Here is a 21086-nt window from a genome sequence, read left to right as displayed (position 1 = left end):
GGCATTCCACTAATCTTTCTTCAGATTTAATTTCATCTACTGCTACCCTCTGTTTTCTATCAATCAACCAGTTTATAATTCAGTCCACCAATTTGAGAGCTACTTCCCAGGCAGCTCAGGGCTTTTATGACACTTCTGTGTGGGACAGTTTCAAAAGCTTTGCCAAAATTAGCGGCATAGCCACAAGCAGGCCTTGGAGGCCTCTGTCCTCTTACTTTTGTCTCAAGACTCCCTCTCCTAGTAGCAGGGCCATGTCCTATCTGAGTCAGACTCTTAAAGGTGCAAGAGTTAAAGGGCGTAGAGGCACTGCAATCACTGCCTGTGCATGATTCCCGTGTGCCTTTAAGGGGGATGGCTTGAACAGGAAACATCACTCCTCTTGGGCTAAACTTGTAAAAGTTTGAGACCATCAAAGTCTTTCTTTGGTAGGTATTATCCACGTTCCTCTTAGCCCCTTAAAAGTTCAGGAATGCCTGGCCTGGACGGAAGACTGGAAGCCTATTTATATGTGGCAGACCCTCCCAGTCTGACCACCAGATGTCACTGTCCCTGTCATTGGAACACACTTTGTAAGGGGCCATCCATACCCCTCAGGCTCTCCCACCTGGAGAGTCTGGATTGGATATGTGAATACTACTTAGCCCAGCCATGTTAATACACCATGGGGTTCAGGTTGAGGAAGCAGTCAAGGAGTAAAGAAGTATTTTTTCCACACTCTGGTGGGGCCTCCCAGCTTCACCCAAAGGAGTTTGTTTTAGAACAACAAACTCCCTGTGCCCTCCCTGCCTGAGGGTCCTTCTTATAATTTACAGAGAGACTTTTAAGCCTGGTACTCTTTAGGGGCAAAAGGGATCTCACTTAGGGACCAAAGACCTGTGAGCCTGCTCTAAAACCTTGGTGGGAAAGCACCAGTGATGGATCCTGCTGCGAGAGACAGTGAGGGCAGAAGAGAGATCCAGTTTAAGCTTTAAAGTATTTTTTTGAGCTTTTTTTGGATCCCCCTTCACCACTGGGATTGCAGAGCAGAGAACTTGCCTGATCCCAAAGACTTTTCCTCAAGAGAATTTCCCCAGAAAGATCAGAGAATAAGGATAAAAGAATCATTAAGGAGGAAAGAATAAGAGCAGGATACTTCCACCGAATCTCTACAAGCAAAGGACCGGGATGGGCTTTGTGTCTGAGAAGAAGATGTCTAAAGGGAGGATGTTTGCAGTAAAGTTGGGGACTCCTCCACTAGGATTACTGCACAGCTGCTGGGAGAGTTTGTACATTTAAGATCACCATAGGCTCTACCCAGAGGTCTGGTAATAGGACAACTACCTACCACGAACAATACCTGTACCATCAGTCAGATGCAAATTCACACTTCTGGATGATGGACTTTATTTTATAAGTATTAATCAGTAAACTGGTCCTGTCTGAGTTATTACAGCTTCTCACCTCATGGAAAGCACCAAATGACTACACACACACTGGCAACCTTTTCTCATCATCTTGACCATATGCGAGAGCTTCCTCCCATTAAAAAGAGTCTCCCCCCCCCCCCCCTCCCCAGAATTAAGAGTCAGCATGGGATGGAATGGCTAGCCGAAGCAGACCCTGAAGATATAAATTAGTTATGTGCCCTTAGGAGCAACAATCCTCCAAAAAGGGGTTACATATTTCGTCCTGTTTTTTACATGAAGAAAAAAAAATGGAGAGTACATTACACAAACCTCAGTTATCATAATTAAGCTAGATTTATTTATTTAAGAGTATTTATTACTCACCTGTCCAAATAAAGTTTCGGACAAACTATAATAAAAACACATAATAAAAATAACACAGTATATGAGCATGGGGAAAAAAAAAAAAAAAAGAAACCTTGGTGAAAATTAATGGAAAACATTCAACAAAAGCAGGCAGCATCAAACAAGAGACGGGAGAGGTCAAATTGAAATCAGAAAATGCAAAAAAGCATTAGGAGCTAGTCAGAGAGAGCAAAAGCCTTCATGAAGAGATGTGTTTTCAATATCATCGTGAAAGATTTGGAGTCATTAGTAAGTCACAGGGAGTTCCAGAGCAAAGGAGCAAAGACTGACCTGGTTGCACGTGGAGATGTCCGTAAATGTCTGTCTGTTTTGGGGGGGTTTTTTGCCAGTATGTCATAAAAAAAATCAGATTGAAAGTTCTTTAAGAAAATTTCTTACAATCTTTGGCCTGGATTCATCATTCTTCGCAGAATGATGAATCCTGCGAAAACGGGGGGGGGGGGTGGCCTGCGAAAGCCCGCAGCTCTCGCACCACGGCGATACCCCAGCTGCCGGCTTTCGCACCGAATAGCGCCACTGTGAAAGGTGGCGCTATTCGGCACGCTACTGCCGACGATAATGTTAGTAACATTATCGCCGGCAGCGAAGCCAACGCCGACTCCGTCCCCTCCCCGCCCCGACTCCCCACCTCCCCCTAATTTGCATTCTATCACATGCAAAAAGGCTCTTTTCGCATGCGATATGGCCTTATCGCGTGCATTAGGGCCCTAATGCACGCGATAAAGCTTTAGAAATAATTCCCTTTGTTTTTTCTTATCACCACCACTATAGCTGGCAAGATTTCAGTACAATTGTTGTTAAATAATTGCAGAATCATCTCAGCAGCTCCTGTTTTGTATGACCTACAGCTGGAATAGCCATAGGAATCTTAGCACTTTCCTTAGAATCAGTGAAGTCATTCAGAAGGAAAGCCATGAAGCAACAGTGCCCTCTGGTGAAACTCTATTATCAACTACAATATTAACTATTGTAGAAAGATTTCTGAAAATACGTTAGAAAGGTAAGTGTGGTGTATGCTTGTGTAAGTACAGCTTTTGAGAAATACAATCCTTTGTCTTTCTAGTGGGTTCTGATATGCAGCAGTGAGTGGACAAACACTTCAATATTTAATTAATTTGCTTTCTACTTAACATTTTGAGGTCCGTATTCAAAGGGCTGTGTTCAGCTAAGTCATTGCCTGGCTGAAATGTACTCAGATAAAAAGGAGACAGTACGGGGGCATTCCATGGCTGAGGCTTAAACTTAGCCGTGTAAGTCTGCTTGTGGTAGAGGGCAGGTCTATTTATCTGGGTATGTTTACCTGGATAACAGCAATCCTAATCAGTTCTATTCACAATATAGCCAGCAATGGCCTTCCTCTGCTCTCTAAAATAATTTAAAAAACGATGGGGCACTGGAAGCCTGATTCCCCCCTTACATACTCCCGTGTTGTGGAAGAAGAAGTTGTAGGTCATAGCTATCCGAGACACCTCCTCCCCCCACCAGATTTTAAACATAAAAGTTGCTTGCATGACCCTAGTGCCCCTTTTGGCTTCTTACAAAAATGCCACATCATCCTGAAAACCTAAAAGTATCCTCTATCTCAATGGGAGTAGGAGAACCTCTTACCTCCTCCTGCAGGTCAATATTTAAACTCCAGTACAGTTGACAGTTACTGATATGTTTATTCATTTTTTCACTGCACCTACTTGCGATAGATTGGTCAGTGAACTGACAACTGACCAAACCCTGTTCAGAGCTCCCCAACTTTTATTTTTAAAACTTTGGGAGAGGTGGGATGAACTGGGCTGCTAGGTCCCCACATATATTTATAAATTGAATAAGCTGGCAAGTGGCAAAAGTACTCAGATAATTTAATCTAAGTAACTTTAGCCAAGTATATTCAGCAGAAGACTTGTCAGTCTAATTTTGTTTTTTGTTACTGTCACCTTGATTTGATATGAAAATGGATTGATAATGTTATTATTTTATATTGTATGCATTATAATTATGGATGTTTTTATGTAACTGATGACAAACAGTGGAACAAGTGAGTAATATCTTTTAAAATAATAATAACCATAAAGTTATACAGAAACCTTTATCAGGATAACATTGCTACTCACTAGTATACTCAATATTGACTGCTTTGTTTTTAAAATCAACTTAGTTTAAGCTAAGTCCATATCCCTAGGTGTTATTCAGGGAAAGAAATCCACATTTTTCTTCTCCTGACCTCGATTATATCACCATATGGCTGGGAGAACAAAAAGGTGGCCAGCTGTGAGGGATGGACACCTTTGTGTATGTTACGCTTCTGCCCACGGACCCCATCCCGCGAGCAGGTTCTTCACTTACCACAGGCTGGTCCAACGCTGCAGAATCCTCCCTTGCTGCCTGGGCCACCCCTGGACCGTGCTGCTGCCTTGGATTGCCGCTGCTGCAACTTTGCAGCCCAACACCGCTCTCGCGGCAGCAGGAGGGGCCACTGCTCTCCATCTTCGCGGCCTAGCCTCTGCCGGGATCCGCTTCTGGGCGGCATAGTGCCGCTGCCGCAGATGCCATTGGATTCCCTCTGAGTGGCAGGGAGTCGCCGCTGCCACTGCCTCCACTCGTGGCCTAGCACTGCCGTCGGGACCCTTTCTTCACGGCAAGAAGCTGCCTCTGGCCTTGCTCCATCATGGCCGGACACCGCTGATGCCGATCCATCTCCTGGGCTCTGCATAAGCTTGCGCCTCTTCTTCATATTTAAAGGGCCAATGGTAGGAAAAGCCCGCAGACCCACCGGATGATGTCATTACCTTGTTTCTTAGTCCAGCCCTATAAAAGGGCTCAGCTTCACTTCCTTGGGGTCTTCAAATTGGATTGCATGGTCATCCATGTTCCTCTTCTCCGGTAAAGGTCTTCTGTGGTCTGCTCCTGTCCAGATGGCTTCGTGTTCCATGTTCTTCTTGTTCCTGGTCTCCTCCATCTGATGTCCCTGGTTTGTTTCGTTCCTCGTCCAGGAGTCCTGATGATCTGAGTCCTGATGTTCCAAGTCCTGATGTTCTTTGTCCAGAAGTCCTGATGTTCCTCATCCAAGTCCTGATGTTCATAGTCCTGATGTTCCTCGTCCAGAAGTCCTGATGTTCCTCGTCCAAGTCCCGATGTTCCAAGTACGGTTGTTCCTTGTCCAGAAGTATCCAATGTTCCTTGTCCAAGTCCTCATGTTCCCGGTCCAGAAGTACCTGATGTCCCATGCTCCATGTTCCAGATGTCCCTGATGTTCCATGTTTCGGGCCTGGTCCTGATGTCCTCTTCGCCTCCAGCTCCTCATCCTGCTTGCAGGTTCCTTGCTTCTCTACCTTTCCGGTTGTGCCACCATCGTGGGTCATGACCAGCCCATGGGGGGCTGTGTAGGGCACCTTGTGGTACAAGGCCTACCTTCATGCCTGCAGCGCAAGTTTCTGGAAGGCCCTTGTTTTTAATGCTGAGTTCTGTTCCTGAATTCCGAGTTCCGAGCCTTGAATCCTGTGTCTTGTATCCTGTCCCAGTCTCCAGAGTACCTTGTGCCTGCTTCCTTCCATTCCCAAGACTCAGCCAGAACCTGCTCCATTTCAGCGTGGTCCGTGACCATCCTCAGGTGGCTGTGTAGGGCGAGCCTCGGTGAAGGCCTCTACTGAATCTTCAACATGTCCTGGTTTCAAGTTCCACTGTTTCGCTTGGAGTCTGCTTCGTTTCCGGCGTGGTCTGTGACCAGCCATGGGCGGCTGTGTAGGGCGCGTTGCGATGCAGCACTCACCCAGTAGTGTCATGTATCCTTGCCTGAGACTCCCAGCTTCCTCTAAACCTCGTCAGAGTCCTCCAGGTATCCTGAGTCTTCCAAGTTCTTGTCTGAGTCCTCCAAGTATCCTGAGTTTTCTTCCGAGTCTTCTCCAGGTGAGGCAGGCAGTGCCTGTGGGTCTAGTCAGGTGAAGGCCACGGGTGGATTCCAAGCAGGTTGGTCTGGTAGTCATGGTAGGCCAGAAGAGAGTGTCCGAGTGAAGCGCAAGGGTCAGAGCCAGAGTATCAGTCCAGAAATGGTCAGCCAAAGCAGGGATCAATACCAAGGTCAGTCCGAGCGTAGTCAAGGCAAGTGAGGGTCGGTTCCAGGCAGCAGACGAAGAGAATGGTCAGGCAGGCAGTGATCAGTTCCAGGCAGCAGACAAAGAGAATGGTCAAGCAGGCAGTGGTCAGTTCCAGGCAGCAGACAAGAGAATGGTCAGGCAGACAGAGGTCAGTACCAGAGATCAGACCGAGGAGCTACTACCTGAGTAAGGATACAGGAACACATGGAGACTCAGGAACAAGGAGACGCTGGAACAAGGAGACACTTGGAACAGGATTAGCCAAGCGTACTATACCACGGTGTCAACCCGATTGCCAAGGCGAGGTACTGGGGACAGGGCCTCGATATATATAGGGCTTCAAGTGATGTCATCAATCTGCGCCCCCATCGGTATTCCCACGCTTGGCCCTTTAAATCAGAGCACGTGGCCCGCCCGCATGCCTAGGGGTGGGGCCAAGGCGGCCGAAGACGCGGAGCCCTGGCGGGAGCTCCACTGCAAAGCCTGCAGCATGGAAGAAACCAGAGAGGGCCGTAGTGAGTAATGGGGATGGTGGGAGCTGGCAGCAGTGGCGAGACCGGAGCTAGTTGAGGGCAGCGCGAGGTGAGCAGGCCCGGTCGCTCCACCCACATGGCCGGGATGCGCAACAGCTGTATTCCATATTAGGAATCACCAGCTAGTAAAAAAAACATTTTGGAATCACTGTAGACAATATGTTAAAATTCTCAGCTCATTGCATTATGGCAGTCAATAAGCAAATACAATGTTAGGAATTTTGTTTTGAAAGGAATGGAGAATAAAACTGAGAATATCAAAGTGCCTCATAGATCTGAGGTGTAAGTGCATCTGGAGTACTGTATGCAGTTCTGGTTGCCAAGAAAAGTTAGAAATGGTACAGAAAAAGTTAGAAATGGTACAGAAAAGGCAGCAAAAACAAAGGGAAAGGAATGGCTCCCCTATGATAACAGGTTATTATCTTACGAAGTATTAATTAACAATTAACTAAGTAATCAAGCATAAGAATATATGATTAGCTCTATCTTGACGTTGTGGGTCAGACCAAGGTCCATCAATGGTAACATCCTGCTACTGATTGAGGCCAGTTTGGGTCACAAATACCTGACCTTCCAGCAGATGTCATAAAGAGGATCTATTTGTGCTGGTGAAGAGAATGCTGGGATTGAACATAGGTAGAGCTTGCTAAGATCAGGCTTGAAAAGGTAACGGACTCTGGGGTGAAAAGAGTTCTGGAGTTGGATTGAAGGAAGCTGCAATAAAATCTGTATGGGCAATCAATAGAAGTGACTTAAATCTTGTCTTCATGTCCAATATTGATGCCATGCATGGAGTAATAATATGAGAAAAGTTGTCAAAATGATACAAGAAGCTTTTCAAATTGCACATTCCTGGCTAATTTTTTTTTTAAAGTATAGCAGATGATTTGTAAAGTTATAAGATGCTCCACCATATTTATCAAAATATTATTTCCAATGGTTACAGCAAATACTGTGCTATTCAGGATGACATGATTTGCTGAAGCACCATCTACAAAGTCCTACTCATTTATGGTGACACGAATAATACTACTTGGTACCACACAAATCATATTAAAAATGATTTCATGGCTCTGGGGGAGAGGATAAAGCAAATAGTTGCACAGATGACATTCTCCTCAATTCACCTAATCAAAGATAATGGACCAGCAGGTAAGCTCGCATTCTGGAGATGAATGAATGACTGTCTATAAGGTGTCAATGAGAGCATTTCAGCATCCTAGACCATGGGATGATGTTTCAAGGCTTGCTGAGTATAGATGGGATCCATCTCCCAAAGAAGGAGTGCAGCATCTTCCAGTACAGATTGGCAAACTTGCTGAGGAGAGCTTTAACCTAGGATCATTGGGGATAGTTGAATATTTAACACTTGTATAGAAATGGGAAAAAAAGGCAACATCTAGAAAGCTATGTATACTAATGCTCATAGTATGGGAAATAAAGTCCCAGATCTAGAATCAGACATGGAGGAGGCTGACTTGAACCTAGTTTTTATCAAGGAGACATGATACATGGAAAACCTTAATTGGGATATAATTATATCGGACTATAATCTATTCTTGAAGGACCGGTTAGCAAGAAAGGAGGGAGGAGGAATGGCACTATGTATAAATTATGAAGTAAGGAGGAGGCATTGTGGGTTAATAAAAAAAGAAGGAATGGATCATCTGTTTATCTTGTTATACTATACAGAACTCCATCACAGACAGAAGAAATAGCTAGAGATTTAATAGAGTTTATTCACAAAATTGCAATGAAAGGGGAGGTGCTATTTCTAGGTGATTTCAGTCTGCTGGATGTTGATTGGGACATCCTTTCTGGATTGTCTTCTAGAAGCAGGGAGATCTTGGATTCCTTGCAAGATGAACTGGTCCATGAACAGGTACAAAAACCCATACAGGAGGGGGCGATATTGGACTTGGTGCTTACTGATTGGGACACTGTTTCTGATGTGGTAATGGATTATCATCTGGGATCCAGGGATCACTGGATAGTGTGGTTCTGTATGAGTGCAGTCCCAGACTTCAGAAAAAACAATTTTATTAAAATGGGAGAGTACTTCAAGAAGTCATTAGCTGGATTGGAAAATCTAGGAGAAGTAGAAGAGCATTGGGCAAAACTAACATCATTTATTGTAATGGCAACTAAATTTTTGTTCATAAGGTAAATAAAGGTAAGAGAAAAAGAGACCACTATGGTTTTCTAAAGACGTTGTTGTGCAGGAGGTGGACCCTTGGGCTGAGGTGGGTTTGACGCTACCCACAGGGCAAGCCCTATGGGTCCCCACCGTCAGCAGGCGGAGCTGGCTGACTGACAGAAGCCAGCTGGAGCTTCGCCAATACCAGCCCTTGTTCCCCCCAGGTTGAGCCCTTGGGTACCAGGGCCAGCTGGACTTAGGTGGTCCTCTGTCCAAGGTCTTCTGAGGGATGACAAGTAGGTCAGCCAGGGGTCAGCAGTGGTAGAAGTTGGTGGTCTGATTTAGATGAGGCATAGTCCCAGAGACCCGGGCGCCAATGAGAACAGGAGGCAGACAGAGGGCGCCCGAGTAAGAACAGGCCAAAGCCTGAAAGGCCAATCCAGAGTGAAGACAAGAGGAGTGTCGTAGAGCAGGCTGAAGTCAGGGCAGGTGGCAGTCAAGGAAGAATGGCAAGACAAGCGTGGGTCAAAACCAGAATTCAGCTAGAGGTGAATTTTCCAATTACTTGTGAGAATTTTCCAATTACTCGATTGCTTTCTCCTCTAGAAATGTTTAAAAAATTCCTTAGAGAAGTACTAATATATAAAGATGAAGAATTTCCTAATCTATATAAAATATATTATTTTAATAGGAAACAGGAGAGGAATATTCGGAATAATGATGTAGAGACTACACCAAGTTTAGGTATTTCAACCTTCTTGGAGGAATCACTGGACATTATTGAGAATAGAGCCACTCTTTTTATTGCCTTTTTATCAGAACAGGACAAAGATAAGCTATTCAGGAAATTTTTTCCTTATAAGGATGTCTCCTTTTGTGGATACAAGATCCAAATTTTCCCGGATGTCGCTAGAGTCACCCAAGCAAGGAGAAAAACCTTCCTTGCATTGAAACATTGTGTGGTGGCTCTGGGGGCAACTTTCTTCTTAAAATTTCCCTGTTTATGTTATATAAATTATAAAGGGAAAAAAATTCGGGTTTACGGATCCAGTTCATTTAGAGACTTTCTTGCTAGATAAGTCGGGATCTGAAATTGAAATATTATGAGTAAAGTGTCCTTTAAAGTGAAAAGTAATCTCCTTTATCCATTTACTGATTAATTAATGTCTGATTGTAGTCCCAAGTAAGAAAAATTGGGGCTATATAGAGATTAAATTTCCTTAAAAATTATCTGTTATGCTCCCCCATATTATGTTCTATGTAAGCCAAGAGGAAAATTATATATAATATATAATATTTGGTGTAAATGTTTTCTTGTGAAGATTGGGATACATATTTGTATATGTTTTTCATGATGTAATCATTAGAAAAATTAATAAACTTTAAATTAAAAAAAAAAAATTCAGCTAGAGAATGGTCAAACCAGGAGACGAGCAGGATCGTAGTCAGACAAAGCAGAGGTCAGAGCCAGGAGACAATCAGTAGCGTGATCAGACGAAGCAGAAGTCAGATCCAGGAGTCAGTCAGCAGCAACAAGCAGGGTAGACACGGAACACATGAGCAGGAAGGGTACCAGGATCAGGAACAGGAACACGGAGGAATCACAGGAGAAGCAACTAAGCACATGACTAGCGTGGAGACCTGTTGCCAAGGCAAGGAAACAGTAGCTGGGCCCGGCCTTAAGTACCGGGACCCAGTGATGTCAACATCCGGAGCCGTGGGTTGGATTCCCGCCATGGCCCCTTTAAAAGGAGAAGTGATGCGTGCGCCTAGGGAGGGGCACGGCACGAGACGACGGCGTCCCCCCGCAGACCACGCGGGGAGTCCCACCATGGAGCTGAGACATCTGCTGTGGCGCTGGGAGCGTGGGGAGCAGCCCGGAGTTGGAGGCGACAGCTCATGGCCGCATGAGAGACAGAGCCAGGCGCTGGAGCAGGTGAACAGGGGTAAGAGGGTCTGGCAGCAGGCCTGCCATGGCCGGCTCATGCAACAGAAGTATCAGAAAAGATTAAAAAAAGGTTAGTGTTCATAAACTACAATGGATTTCAGAAAATGGAAGACAGGCAACAATATCTGGAAAAGGTAAGAGAATCTGGGAACGTAAGGAGAGTGAAGATATAAATGGAAAAGAAAAAAGCAAATATAATAGGACAACACTTTATTTTTAGATATATTAGTAATAGGAGGAAGCGCAAAAGTGTCATTGTGAGACTCAGAGGTGAATTTATAGAGGCTAACAAGGAAAAAATGGAAATGCTTAACAAATTTCTCTCTTTGGTGTTCACTAGGGATGTGAATCGTGTCCTCGATCGTCTTAACGATCGATTTCGGCTGGGAGGGGGAGGGAATCGTATTGTTGCCGTTTGGGGGGGTAAAATATCGTGAAAAATCGTGAAAAATCGAAAAATCGCAAAACCGGCACATTAAAACCCCCTAAAACCCACCCCCGACCCTTTAAATTAAATCCCCCACCCTCCCGAACCCCCCCAAATGACTTAAATAACCTGCGGGTCCAGCGGCGGTCCGGAACGGCAGCGGTCCGGAACGGGCTCCTGCTCCTGAATCTTGTTGTCTTCAGCCGGCGCCATTTTCCAAAATGGCGCCGGCTATGGAACACAATACAATAGAGATTCTAACGATTTATCGTTATAAATCGTTAGAATCGTGAGCCGGCACACTAAAACCCCCTAAAACCCACCCCCGACCCTTTAAATTAAATCCCCCACCCTCCCGAACCCCCCCCAAATGACTTAAATAACCTGCGGGTCCCGCGGCGGTCCGGAACGGCAGCGGGCCGGGACGGGCTCCTGCTCCTGAATCTTGTTGTCTTCAGCCGGCGCCATTTTCCAAAATGGCGCCGAAAAATGGCGGCGGCCATAGACGAACACGATTGGACGGCAGGAGGTCCTTCCGGACCCCCGCTGGACTTTTGGCAAGTCTCGTGGGGGTCAGGAGGCCCCCCACAAGCTGGCCAAAAGTTCCTGGAGGTCCAGCGGGGGTCAGGGAGCGATTTCCCGCCGCAAATCTTTTTCATACGGAAAATGGCGCCGGCAGGAGATCGACTGCAGGAGGTTGTTCAGCGAGGCGCCGGAACCCTCGCTGAACGACCTCCTGCAGTCGATCTCCTGCCGGCGCCATTTTCCGTACGAAAACGATTCGCGGCGGGAAATCGCTCCCTGACCCCCGCTGGACCTCCAGGAACTTTTGGCCAGCTTGTGGGGGGCCTCCTGACCCCCACGAGACTTGCCAAAAGTCCAGCGGGGGTCCGGAAGGACCTCCTGCCGTCCAATCGTGTTCGTCTATGGCCGCCGCCATTTTTCGGTGCCATTTTGGAAAATGGCGCCGGCTGAAGACAACAAGATTCAGGAGCAGGAGCCCGTTCCGGACCGCTGCCGTTCCGGACCGCTGCTGGACCCGCAGGTTCTTTAAGTCATTTGGGGGGGGTTCGGGAGGGTGGGGGATTTAATTTAAAGGGTCGGGGGTGGGTTTTAGGGGTTTTAATGTGCCGGCTCACGATTCTAACGATTTATAACGATAAATCGTTAGAATCTCTATTGTATTGTGTTCCATAACGGTTTAAGACGATATTAAAATTATCGGACGATAATTTTAATCGTCCTAAAACGATTCACATCCCTAGTGTTCACTGAGGAAGGTCCTGGAGTAGGAACATAGAAAACAAAGACAAGATTGGAAGTAGAAGTGTGTGCACTAAAAACCTTTGTTTAGTTTATCATGTTGTTTTTGTTGGAGAGCTATGTCAGGTTTTTTAAATGTTGTTTTTCATTTTGGTTTTGGAAGATAGTGTATGCTGTGTGCAAATAGTACACACTATTTTCCAAAACCAAAAAATCCAAGTCTGAAACCCCTGGGATCTCCAGACACCCCCCTGTCTCATCCCTCTAACCCCCCCCCCCCCCCCCGCAGGTGGCCATTTTGTGAGGAAAAATAATTTTTTAACATAAAACCTTCGTCAGAGGCCCTGTCCCCACCCCCAGCTCCTCATATTTGTTAAAAAATACCCTTCCAGGAGCCATTCCCCACAGTCCACACGAGCCCATCCTCCTGACCTCCCCTGGACTCACCAAATTGTGCCTGGTGGTCTAGTGAGTGCCCTGGAGCGATCTCCCTGCTCCCGGACCTTGTAGCTGCCCTTTTTTTTAAAATGGCACCAGATGCCCTTTTGCTGCTATCATGGTGTCATTTGGTAGCCCTTTTCACTGTGTGGTGGGAGCTGCACAGTTTATAAAAATACAGTGTATTTCTGCTTCGAAAATATGTGTGTGTTTTCCTTTGGTAAAATGTACACAAGAAATGGAAAATACACAATTACTCTTAACATTTATAAAATAGCATATCCGCGTGTACATGCTACTTATGTGCATATGTGTTATCTGTATGCACGAAACCCCTTTGAAAATGATTTCCTGAATTGGGTTACTGAAATGCACACAACCTCTCAGCAGCTTTTTTTCAAAGCAAGGCTATGCCTATTTTTATTTCACTACAATAGCAAATATATATTTGCCTGATAGATGTCTTAGTCGTGAACTGTAGGTGAATCAACCACACAGTGTAAAGTGCTGCTCAAAAACTACTTACAGCTACCTCCTAAATCTTTTGTCTACCAATAGTCAGTGCACAGAGACATTCATTCATCTAGTGGATCTTCTATTATACCATTAATCAAAGATGAGTTCCGTCAGAAATGTATGAAATACCGGTATATGTACTGAAAGATACTTTCTGATTTCAGTTATTGCTCTGAATTATTGGGAAATTCAGTGCCTATCAATTTTTAGATTCAGTGGGCACTTGTTGCCTGCAGTTGTTTTGGGTCATATAAATATCCAGTCTGAACAATATTTTATATCCATTTGTTGAGTAAAGTGATTTTTTTTGCTTTCTCTGGCACCCCTTTGCCTTTAAAGAAAAAAGTGAAGGCGGAACTCCCTCAGGGAAATTAAAAAATGTGTTTAGAAAATAGTCCATGCTGTTTCCAGCCTTCTAGTGGTTAGTAAAGAAATTACCAACTTTATCTGGCTCTTGGAATAATAAAAATGAATGAATATATATATATATATGTGTGTGTGTGTGTGTTTATTTATTTATTTGAAAATTGAGACATTATTACAGTTTTCCCAAACTTTTCATGCCCAAGCTACACCTACATTAACAAAAAATATGTGGCACACCAATCTGGAGTAGGCAGTGTAGACATGGAGAGCACTCACATGGCCCAAAAAAGGCCAGGAAAGCACTGAAAGCCCCCACTAATCTCGAATCCAAATTTTAAAACAAATGGAGAAAAGGGACAGAGACACACGTGAGCTCTTCGTGTAGGCCCTGCTCCCTCTATAGGTGTAGGAGAAGAGAGAGGTCGTATGCTGTGGGCAGAGGGCTCAGTTAGTTACCTTGGCTGCTGTGTTTGGCTGTCAGAGCTCTTTCCCTGCTGTTGCTCCCAGCCCTCAAAATGAGTCACATCCTGTGCTCAGGGCATGCTCTCCCCATCTCATTCAACCTGGGGATATGTCAGAGTCTGGAGGGACTCAAAGTTGGGGAATATTAGGAGGTACTCTGAGCAATGCGTGTGCTGCATAAAGCAGGCTCAACTATGTATGCCTCGCATACTTCCATTAATAATTACCACACTCCAGGATTCATGCTGTAGCTAGGAAGAAGAGGCATGCATGATTGCACATGGTCTGGGGAATGGCCTCCTACAAGTTTAAGAGCCACTGTTGGTGTCTCTTGTTGCTCAGAATAGAGTCCAGGTGCTGCCCTGGTTCTAAGCATCAGGCAGTGGTAACTTTTATATGGCACACCTGATTAGGTCTGAAGACACACCAGTGTGTGCCATGGTAAACTGCATTAGAACTCCTTGGGTTTGCAGTACATTAAAAAAAAAAAATCGACTTGCTCTTAAGGTACATTCAGGGTTTCTTTAATTATCTTTTTGTTGATTCTGTATTTGATTACTTTCTGTATGTTTGCTGACTTTATTGTAATTAAAATATAGTATGCCAGCCTGCAAGTATTGCCCCTATGCCTGTTTCCGTAATTTCCTTGAAAAATGAGTTGAATTGATCTTTGGCTCGCTGCTAACAAAATATTTCTGAATGAAAAGCTCTGATCAACACATTTTCTAGTGGTAATAGCACTGACTAGAGACAGGAAATGAGAAAATGTAAGAGCATGTCTTGTGGCAGCTCCTTTGTGAAGCCTGGAGTCTGAATGTGCCTTACCTTTGATTTTTCCAGTTATGGATCCAAGGAGACTACTTACTGGATTGAATCCTTCAAAATTGCATGTGATAACTTTGAGATCTCAGCCAGTCTTCATTAAGGGGCTTGTTTGAACCAAAGTCATTTTTCTTAGGAGGTGCAGTAAGCTGAGATTTGCACTCCGAAGCCTATGGTCAAAGCATTCGCCAATGTTTTGCTCAGCCTTGTCCCTATGTAGCTTTCTAAGATTTTTTTTTCCCCATTTCAATGAGGGCAATTTTCAGCATGTTTTTCTGTGAATAAATTCATATTAATCTGTGGAAACATGCCTTCTGAGAATGGCACCCTACCCCCACCTCAGAATGCAGGGGAAAGGACATGCACTGTCCATAGTGCATCAATTACTTTTCCCAACAGGAAGAAAAGATAAGGCCTGGATGACACCGGGTCCTACCCAGTAGAATACTCCAGCGGAGTTTATTTCCAACTCCCGATGGGGATTTTCCAATGAGGAGTCTGCATTCTGCTGTATCAGAGGTTTTCAAAGGGAAACTCTACAAGGTGTTTCCCTTTGAAATGAGTTTGCAAGCTCCTTGGCAGTCTGAAAATTGCCCCAATAATGTACTTAGGAGATAAGGTCCATAAATTATACATCAGAGAATGTTCCTCTGATATTTTGCTTTGTGTTTTTCAGATGTACATCACTAGCACAATTAAAACAAAGAGCAGCCGGCTAGCAAAGCCCGTCCTATGCCTCGGAACACTCTGCTCCGCTTTCCTCACGGGACTCAACCGGGTCTCCGAGTATCGCAACCACTGCATGGATGTCATCGGAGGCTTCATCCTGGGAAGTGCAGTGGCTTTGTTTTTGGTAAGCTAGGCAACTCTGTTTCCCAGCAAAGTGGCATTATAGCTCCTTATGGTCCTCTCATGGGCAATTAGTCCAAGTGGAATACTGCATCCTCATTAGTATTTTCTGTTTCCTAGTAGTGTCCAAATTTTAGTTTTTATTCGTTCTACCTTCCATCCTTTTTACTTTCCAGCACTCTGGGAGTTTTGAAAACAAACCACTTTCACAGCAGCCTTGCAATGTAACCTGTAACGTGCTTGTACATTTGGATGCCATCACCCGTAGCTTATTCAGCATTGACCTAGTGTAGGAAGCATATCTCACAAAAGTCAGTCCAGTGCAAAAGGTATCCCTACAATGTGTTTGTTGAACTTTATTTAAGAAATTCCTCGTAATTACAGCCAATAAACACTAACAGCTTGAATCACATCTTTCTGATTAAGGTCTCAGGCGTGACATAAAGCATTGTTTTGTTTTGAGGAAATGCTAATATAATTTTACAATGTTCCCCTTTTATTGAAACACGGTCCATGCAATTTCCATTGCTTTTCATTCAGCAAGCAAATTCAATATAGAACCAGTCCAGATGGATTCAGGCATCTTGGTGTATAATGCAAGTCCAATTTCCCACAGGTGTAGAGGATCTTTATTTTTTTACCCGATTTAATTTAATACTTATGAAACTTGGCAGTGCCAGCAATAAAAGTCCTTCATTTGTCTCAGACAAGTATGTGATTCGCACCAACAGTGTAAACTTCTCCCTGCTGTTTGCCACGGTGCATCAGCCCTATTCTACAATAACTTCCTCCTACAATGAGATGAGGGTAGTTCAGTTTTCCTGTTAATTCAGTCCATGCCATTTTTAGTATCTATTAGCTTACTGAACTACCAAGATCGTTTATAATGGTCTGGTATTTAAGAAAACAATATGCTACAAAGAAGTGGGTGGCACATTTCAATGCAACTTAAAAAAAAAAAGTAACCTGAAAATAGTGTTGGCATCAAACGTGAAACGTCAGGCAATAAACTTCTACCGAAGATGCACACAAATTGTCATCGGATGTGAGTGTCAAATTCTAGTCAACAAGACAAATTTAGTCCATTGCAAACATTTTCAGTTGAAATCTGTAGGCTTTAATTCTTCATGTGCCAAAAATTGAAGCTTAAGTATTTGTCTTCAGTTTCAAGCATCTCAAGTCCAGTCAGAGTGGTAAACTCCACGGCTGGTTGATATACACTCAGCAGATCCCGACATTGATGATTCGATATGACTGCATCGGGGACAGTTGGACAAAACTGACGCTGTGATAAGATGCCAGCACAAGAACTTATATACAAAATCTTAATGTGGTATACTACTTTTTTTTTTAGGGTTTTGGGTTACTCCTTATTTCTGATTTATTTAATAAAACAATAACATATAACAAGGAAGTGAGAAGACTCTGCTTCCTGGGCATAATGGACCTGTGGGGGATGCTGGGGAGTGTTCAAAGCACACACACACACACCCCGAGGTGGGGAAGAGAGGGGAAAGCCTCTTCCATATTACAGCCGCACTCAGGGTCCATGGTCTTGTATTCCAAGGGAGCTGTGCTTTTTGGGCCCTGGCTGAGGACCGTCACTACAGAGGTTTGGGTATAAAATAGAGAAAATAAAACTGGATAGTTACGCATGAAGGTTCATGGCAGCATAGCCAAACCAAGGAGCAGGACAAATTAAAAAAAAAAAAGGTAGTAGTGTAGGGATTAGGGGCCACTTTGACATGCAGAGTGAGACGTATGAACAGAACAGTGCACTTGGAAGATTTGATGTCCTTCGGAGTGAGGAAACTCACACAACATAGCATAAATAGCTAACTACTACAAGGGCCTTCTAGATAGGTTCTCCCTCTCTTTCTCTCTTCTCTCTCTCCAGTGGTGAAATAATCACTTTGCAGGTAAGAAAATGCAATTATGTAGGTATTAGTGCAAAAAGCTAATGCAACGTGCTAAGATAACACACATTTCAATAAATAGGCTAATACCATAAAACATGCTCCTTTTCTTATTGCATGTGATATTTACTGCATTTTGATAAATCTAGGCCTTAATTTGTCAACATATGAGCATATAGTTTATGTGCAAAGAGAAATATAACTTGCTCACAAAAAATCCTGATTTATATGTGGGTTGGTATTTAAATAAGGTTCATAATTGAACTCACCAGTTTGCTTGACACCTTCACCAGTTCACCTAGTCCTTAACCAGGTCATCGAGATCCTCCTAATTCTTCCCGCGGCTGGTTCAACTCACATCATGTCAGGCTTGGCTCTCCACTCCTGGTACACTCGCAGCGGTGGCAAGCCACTGCCGCCGTGTTCCTCCTAGCTCCCTGTGCTCCATGTGGCAGCTGGGACGCCGCCGACCAGCGTTCCAACCCTGGGCCTCCCTAGGCGCGCGCATGCGCGCGCCATCTATCCTCCCTTTAAAGGGCCAATGGTGGGAACAGATTGCACTAACAAAAGATAACAAAAAATAACAAAAGTAAACGGTTTTTTGTTAGTGCGCACTAATGGGAGTTTTCCCCATGAAAATTCGGGGGAAAAAGATTGTTTCATGTTTTAGCCGATATATAACGAATTAAGAAATATCGTATGATATTTCAATTCGTTATAAAAATGATTCACATCCCTAATATCCTTCTCTCCTGGATGGCAGGGTCTTGGCCTGGGCCTCATCCCTCTGGGAGCGTGCTTACCTGGTCCTCTGAGACCTGCCCAGGTTTCTTGCCCTGTTCCGCTCTGTCTTTGATGACCCAGGCAGACTATCCACATCCGAATCCACGCTTCTTCACCTTCAGCAGGGCACCCACTCCCTGGCCAATTACGTCACAGAGTTCCGTACCCTGGCTTCGGAACTATACTGGGACCTTGATTATCTTTGATCCATCTTTCTCGAGGGATTGAGCTCTCGAATCAAAGACGAGTTGGTGGCCCGTGAGTTGCCTGCATCCGTGGACTCCCTAATTGATCTCGCTGGGCAGATTGATCGGCGTCTCCAGGAATGTTCGCAGGAATTCCAAGCTTCTAAGAAATCCACAGCGAGCTTGTGCCACAACCGATGCTCTCCTTCCCCTAGGGTGGTCTTAGCTTCTCAAAACAAGACTGGAGAGGAGCCCATGCAAATGGGTTGGGGTAAGCTTTCACCCGAAGAATGACGCTGATGCCAGCAATCTGGTCTCTGCCTATATTGTGCTAAATCTGGACACGCTTTGGACGCCTGCCCCATGTGTCTAGGAAACTCCCGGGCCTAGGTTCAGCAGGAGGACTACTGCTAGGCCTGACTTCTCCATCTCCTCCATTAACACTTCCAGTTTCGATCAAGGTGGACACTCAAGAGTTCCATACCCTGGCACTGGTGGACTCAGGTGCTGGTGGTAACTTTATTCTGAAACAACTGACAGAACATCTTCAGATTCCCACCATCTGCACCCTGATGCCACTGCTTTCTTCTATCCACAGTGAACCCTTGCCTGGTCAGGTCACCCACTCCACTTCTTCTCCATACCGGTTCTCTGCATGTGGAGTCCATCCCTTTTCATATTCTGGACAAGGCCATACATCCTGTGGTCTTGGGATTGCCGTGGCTACAACAGCATACCCCCCAGTTCGACTGAGCCACCTTGCAACTCTCCCGCTGGGGTCCCTCCTGTCATTCCAACTGTTTGAAGCCTGTCTTGCCCCGGCCTTGTCTCAGTACTTTGCTCCTTCCTCCTGGTCTTCCTCCTCAATATTCAACCTTTGCTGATGTGTTCTCCAAAAAGGCCGCAGACACTCTGCCCCCGCATCGTGCCTATGATTGCGCGATCAATCTGCTGCCCGACATCGAGCCCCCTCGGGGAAGAATTTACCTGCTGTCGCTCACAGAAACTCAGGCCATGTCAGAGTATATCCGCGAGAACCTGGCTAAAGGGTTCATTCGATCCTCCAAGTATCCCACTAGAGCTGTTTTTTTCTTTGTGGGGAAAAAAGACAGTTCGCTCCGTCCCTGCATGGACTACCAGGGTCTGAACGAGATAACCCAGAAAGACCGTTATCCTCTGCCCCTCATTGCAGAACTTTTTGACAGGCTCCAAGGGGCAAAAATTGTTTCCAAACTGGATCTCAGGGGAGCCTATAATCTGGTTCATATCCATGAGGGAGATGAGTGGAAGACAGCTTTCAATACCAGGGACGGCCACTTAGAATTTCTAGTGATGCTGTTTGACCTCTGCAACGCCCCAGCTATCTTCCAGAACTTAATGAACAAGGTCTTCAGGGATATGTTATACCAATGTGTCATGGTTTATCTCTATGACATTTTAGTCTTCTCTAAAGATCTGCAAAGTCATCGCCAAGATGTGTCCTGCATCCTCCAGTGCCTCTGAGATAACCAGCTATACGCCAAATTAGAAAAATGTTTGTTTGAGCAGGAGACTGTCCCTTTTCTCGGATACATTGTCTCGAGTCAAGGCTTCAAAATGGACCCTCAGAAACTGAAAAGCATACAAGACTGGCCTCAGCCCAAGAGCCTTCGGTCCCTACAAAGATTTCTTGGCTTTGACAATTATTATCGGTCCTTCATCCATCACTACTCCACTCTGACCGTGCCCCTTATGGCCATCACCCACAAGGGAGCTAATCCATCCCACTAGTCACCAGAGGTCATGACTGCCTTCCAGGACCTCAAAACCGCCTTTCTCTGTGAGCCTTGTCTCCATCATCCTGATCCCAGATGCCTAGGGAGTGGGGGTAGTTTTAAGCCAGTACTCTACTAATCACATGTACACCCATGCTCCTTTTTTTCCAAGCGCTTTTCTCCAGCTGAGCAAAACTACGCTATAGGAGATAAGGAGCTCCTGGCTATTAAATTAGCTTTTGAGGAGTGGCGCCCCTGGTTTGAAGGAGCTCAGCATCAGATCACAGTGTACACTGACCACAAGAACCTTGAGTACCTTCACCGGGCCCAAAGCTTGAATCACCGTCAGGCCTGCTGGGCCCTCTTTTTCACCCAATTTAATTTCCTGCTGCACTACTGACCATCAGCTCTGAAACACTATGAACAGTTACTACATAAAGCTGCTAAAAAGTTCTTTGACGCTCATCACCGTGTAGGCCCTAAGTTCAAACTTGGTGACAAGGTGTGGCTCAGCACCCGATTTATCCGTCTCAAACTACAATCTTCACGCTTCACACCCAGATACATCATCCCTTTCTGGTGCTCCACCGTTTGGGTTCAGTTACCTACAAGCTCCGGCTTCCACCTTAAGATCCACAACGCCTTCCATGTCTCTTTATTAAAACCCTTGGTATTATCTGGTTTTTCCAAGAAGCCGCCGGAACCTCAACCACTGTCATCAGAAGCAGATGTGGTATACCAAGTACAAGATGTTCTTGATGTACGGAAACGTGGGAAGAAATGGGAGCACC

At 45.0% G+C, this 21086-nt stretch overlaps 1 protein-coding gene across 1 annotated transcript in view; it reads left to right on the top strand.

Moving 5' to 3' along the window:
• PLPPR1 (phospholipid phosphatase related 1) overlaps window positions 1-21086 on the top strand; it is a 329852-nt gene that overhangs the window by 267558 nt on the left and 41208 nt on the right. The window contains exon 6 of the mRNA XM_029605105.1: window positions 15485-15661. Within this exon, the coding sequence (XP_029460965.1) occupies window positions 15485-15661 (177 nt within the window). The remainder of the gene's footprint in view (window positions 1-15484; window positions 15662-21086) is intronic.

The sequence above is a fragment of the Rhinatrema bivittatum genome, chromosome 1 (genome assembly GCF_901001135.1).
Source record: "Rhinatrema bivittatum chromosome 1, aRhiBiv1.1, whole genome shotgun sequence".
In the NCBI taxonomy this organism is placed as follows: domain Eukaryota; kingdom Metazoa; phylum Chordata; class Amphibia; order Gymnophiona; family Rhinatrematidae; genus Rhinatrema; species Rhinatrema bivittatum.
Note: the sequence above shows the minus strand (reverse complement) of the source record. Positions and strands in the feature narration are given on the sequence as shown.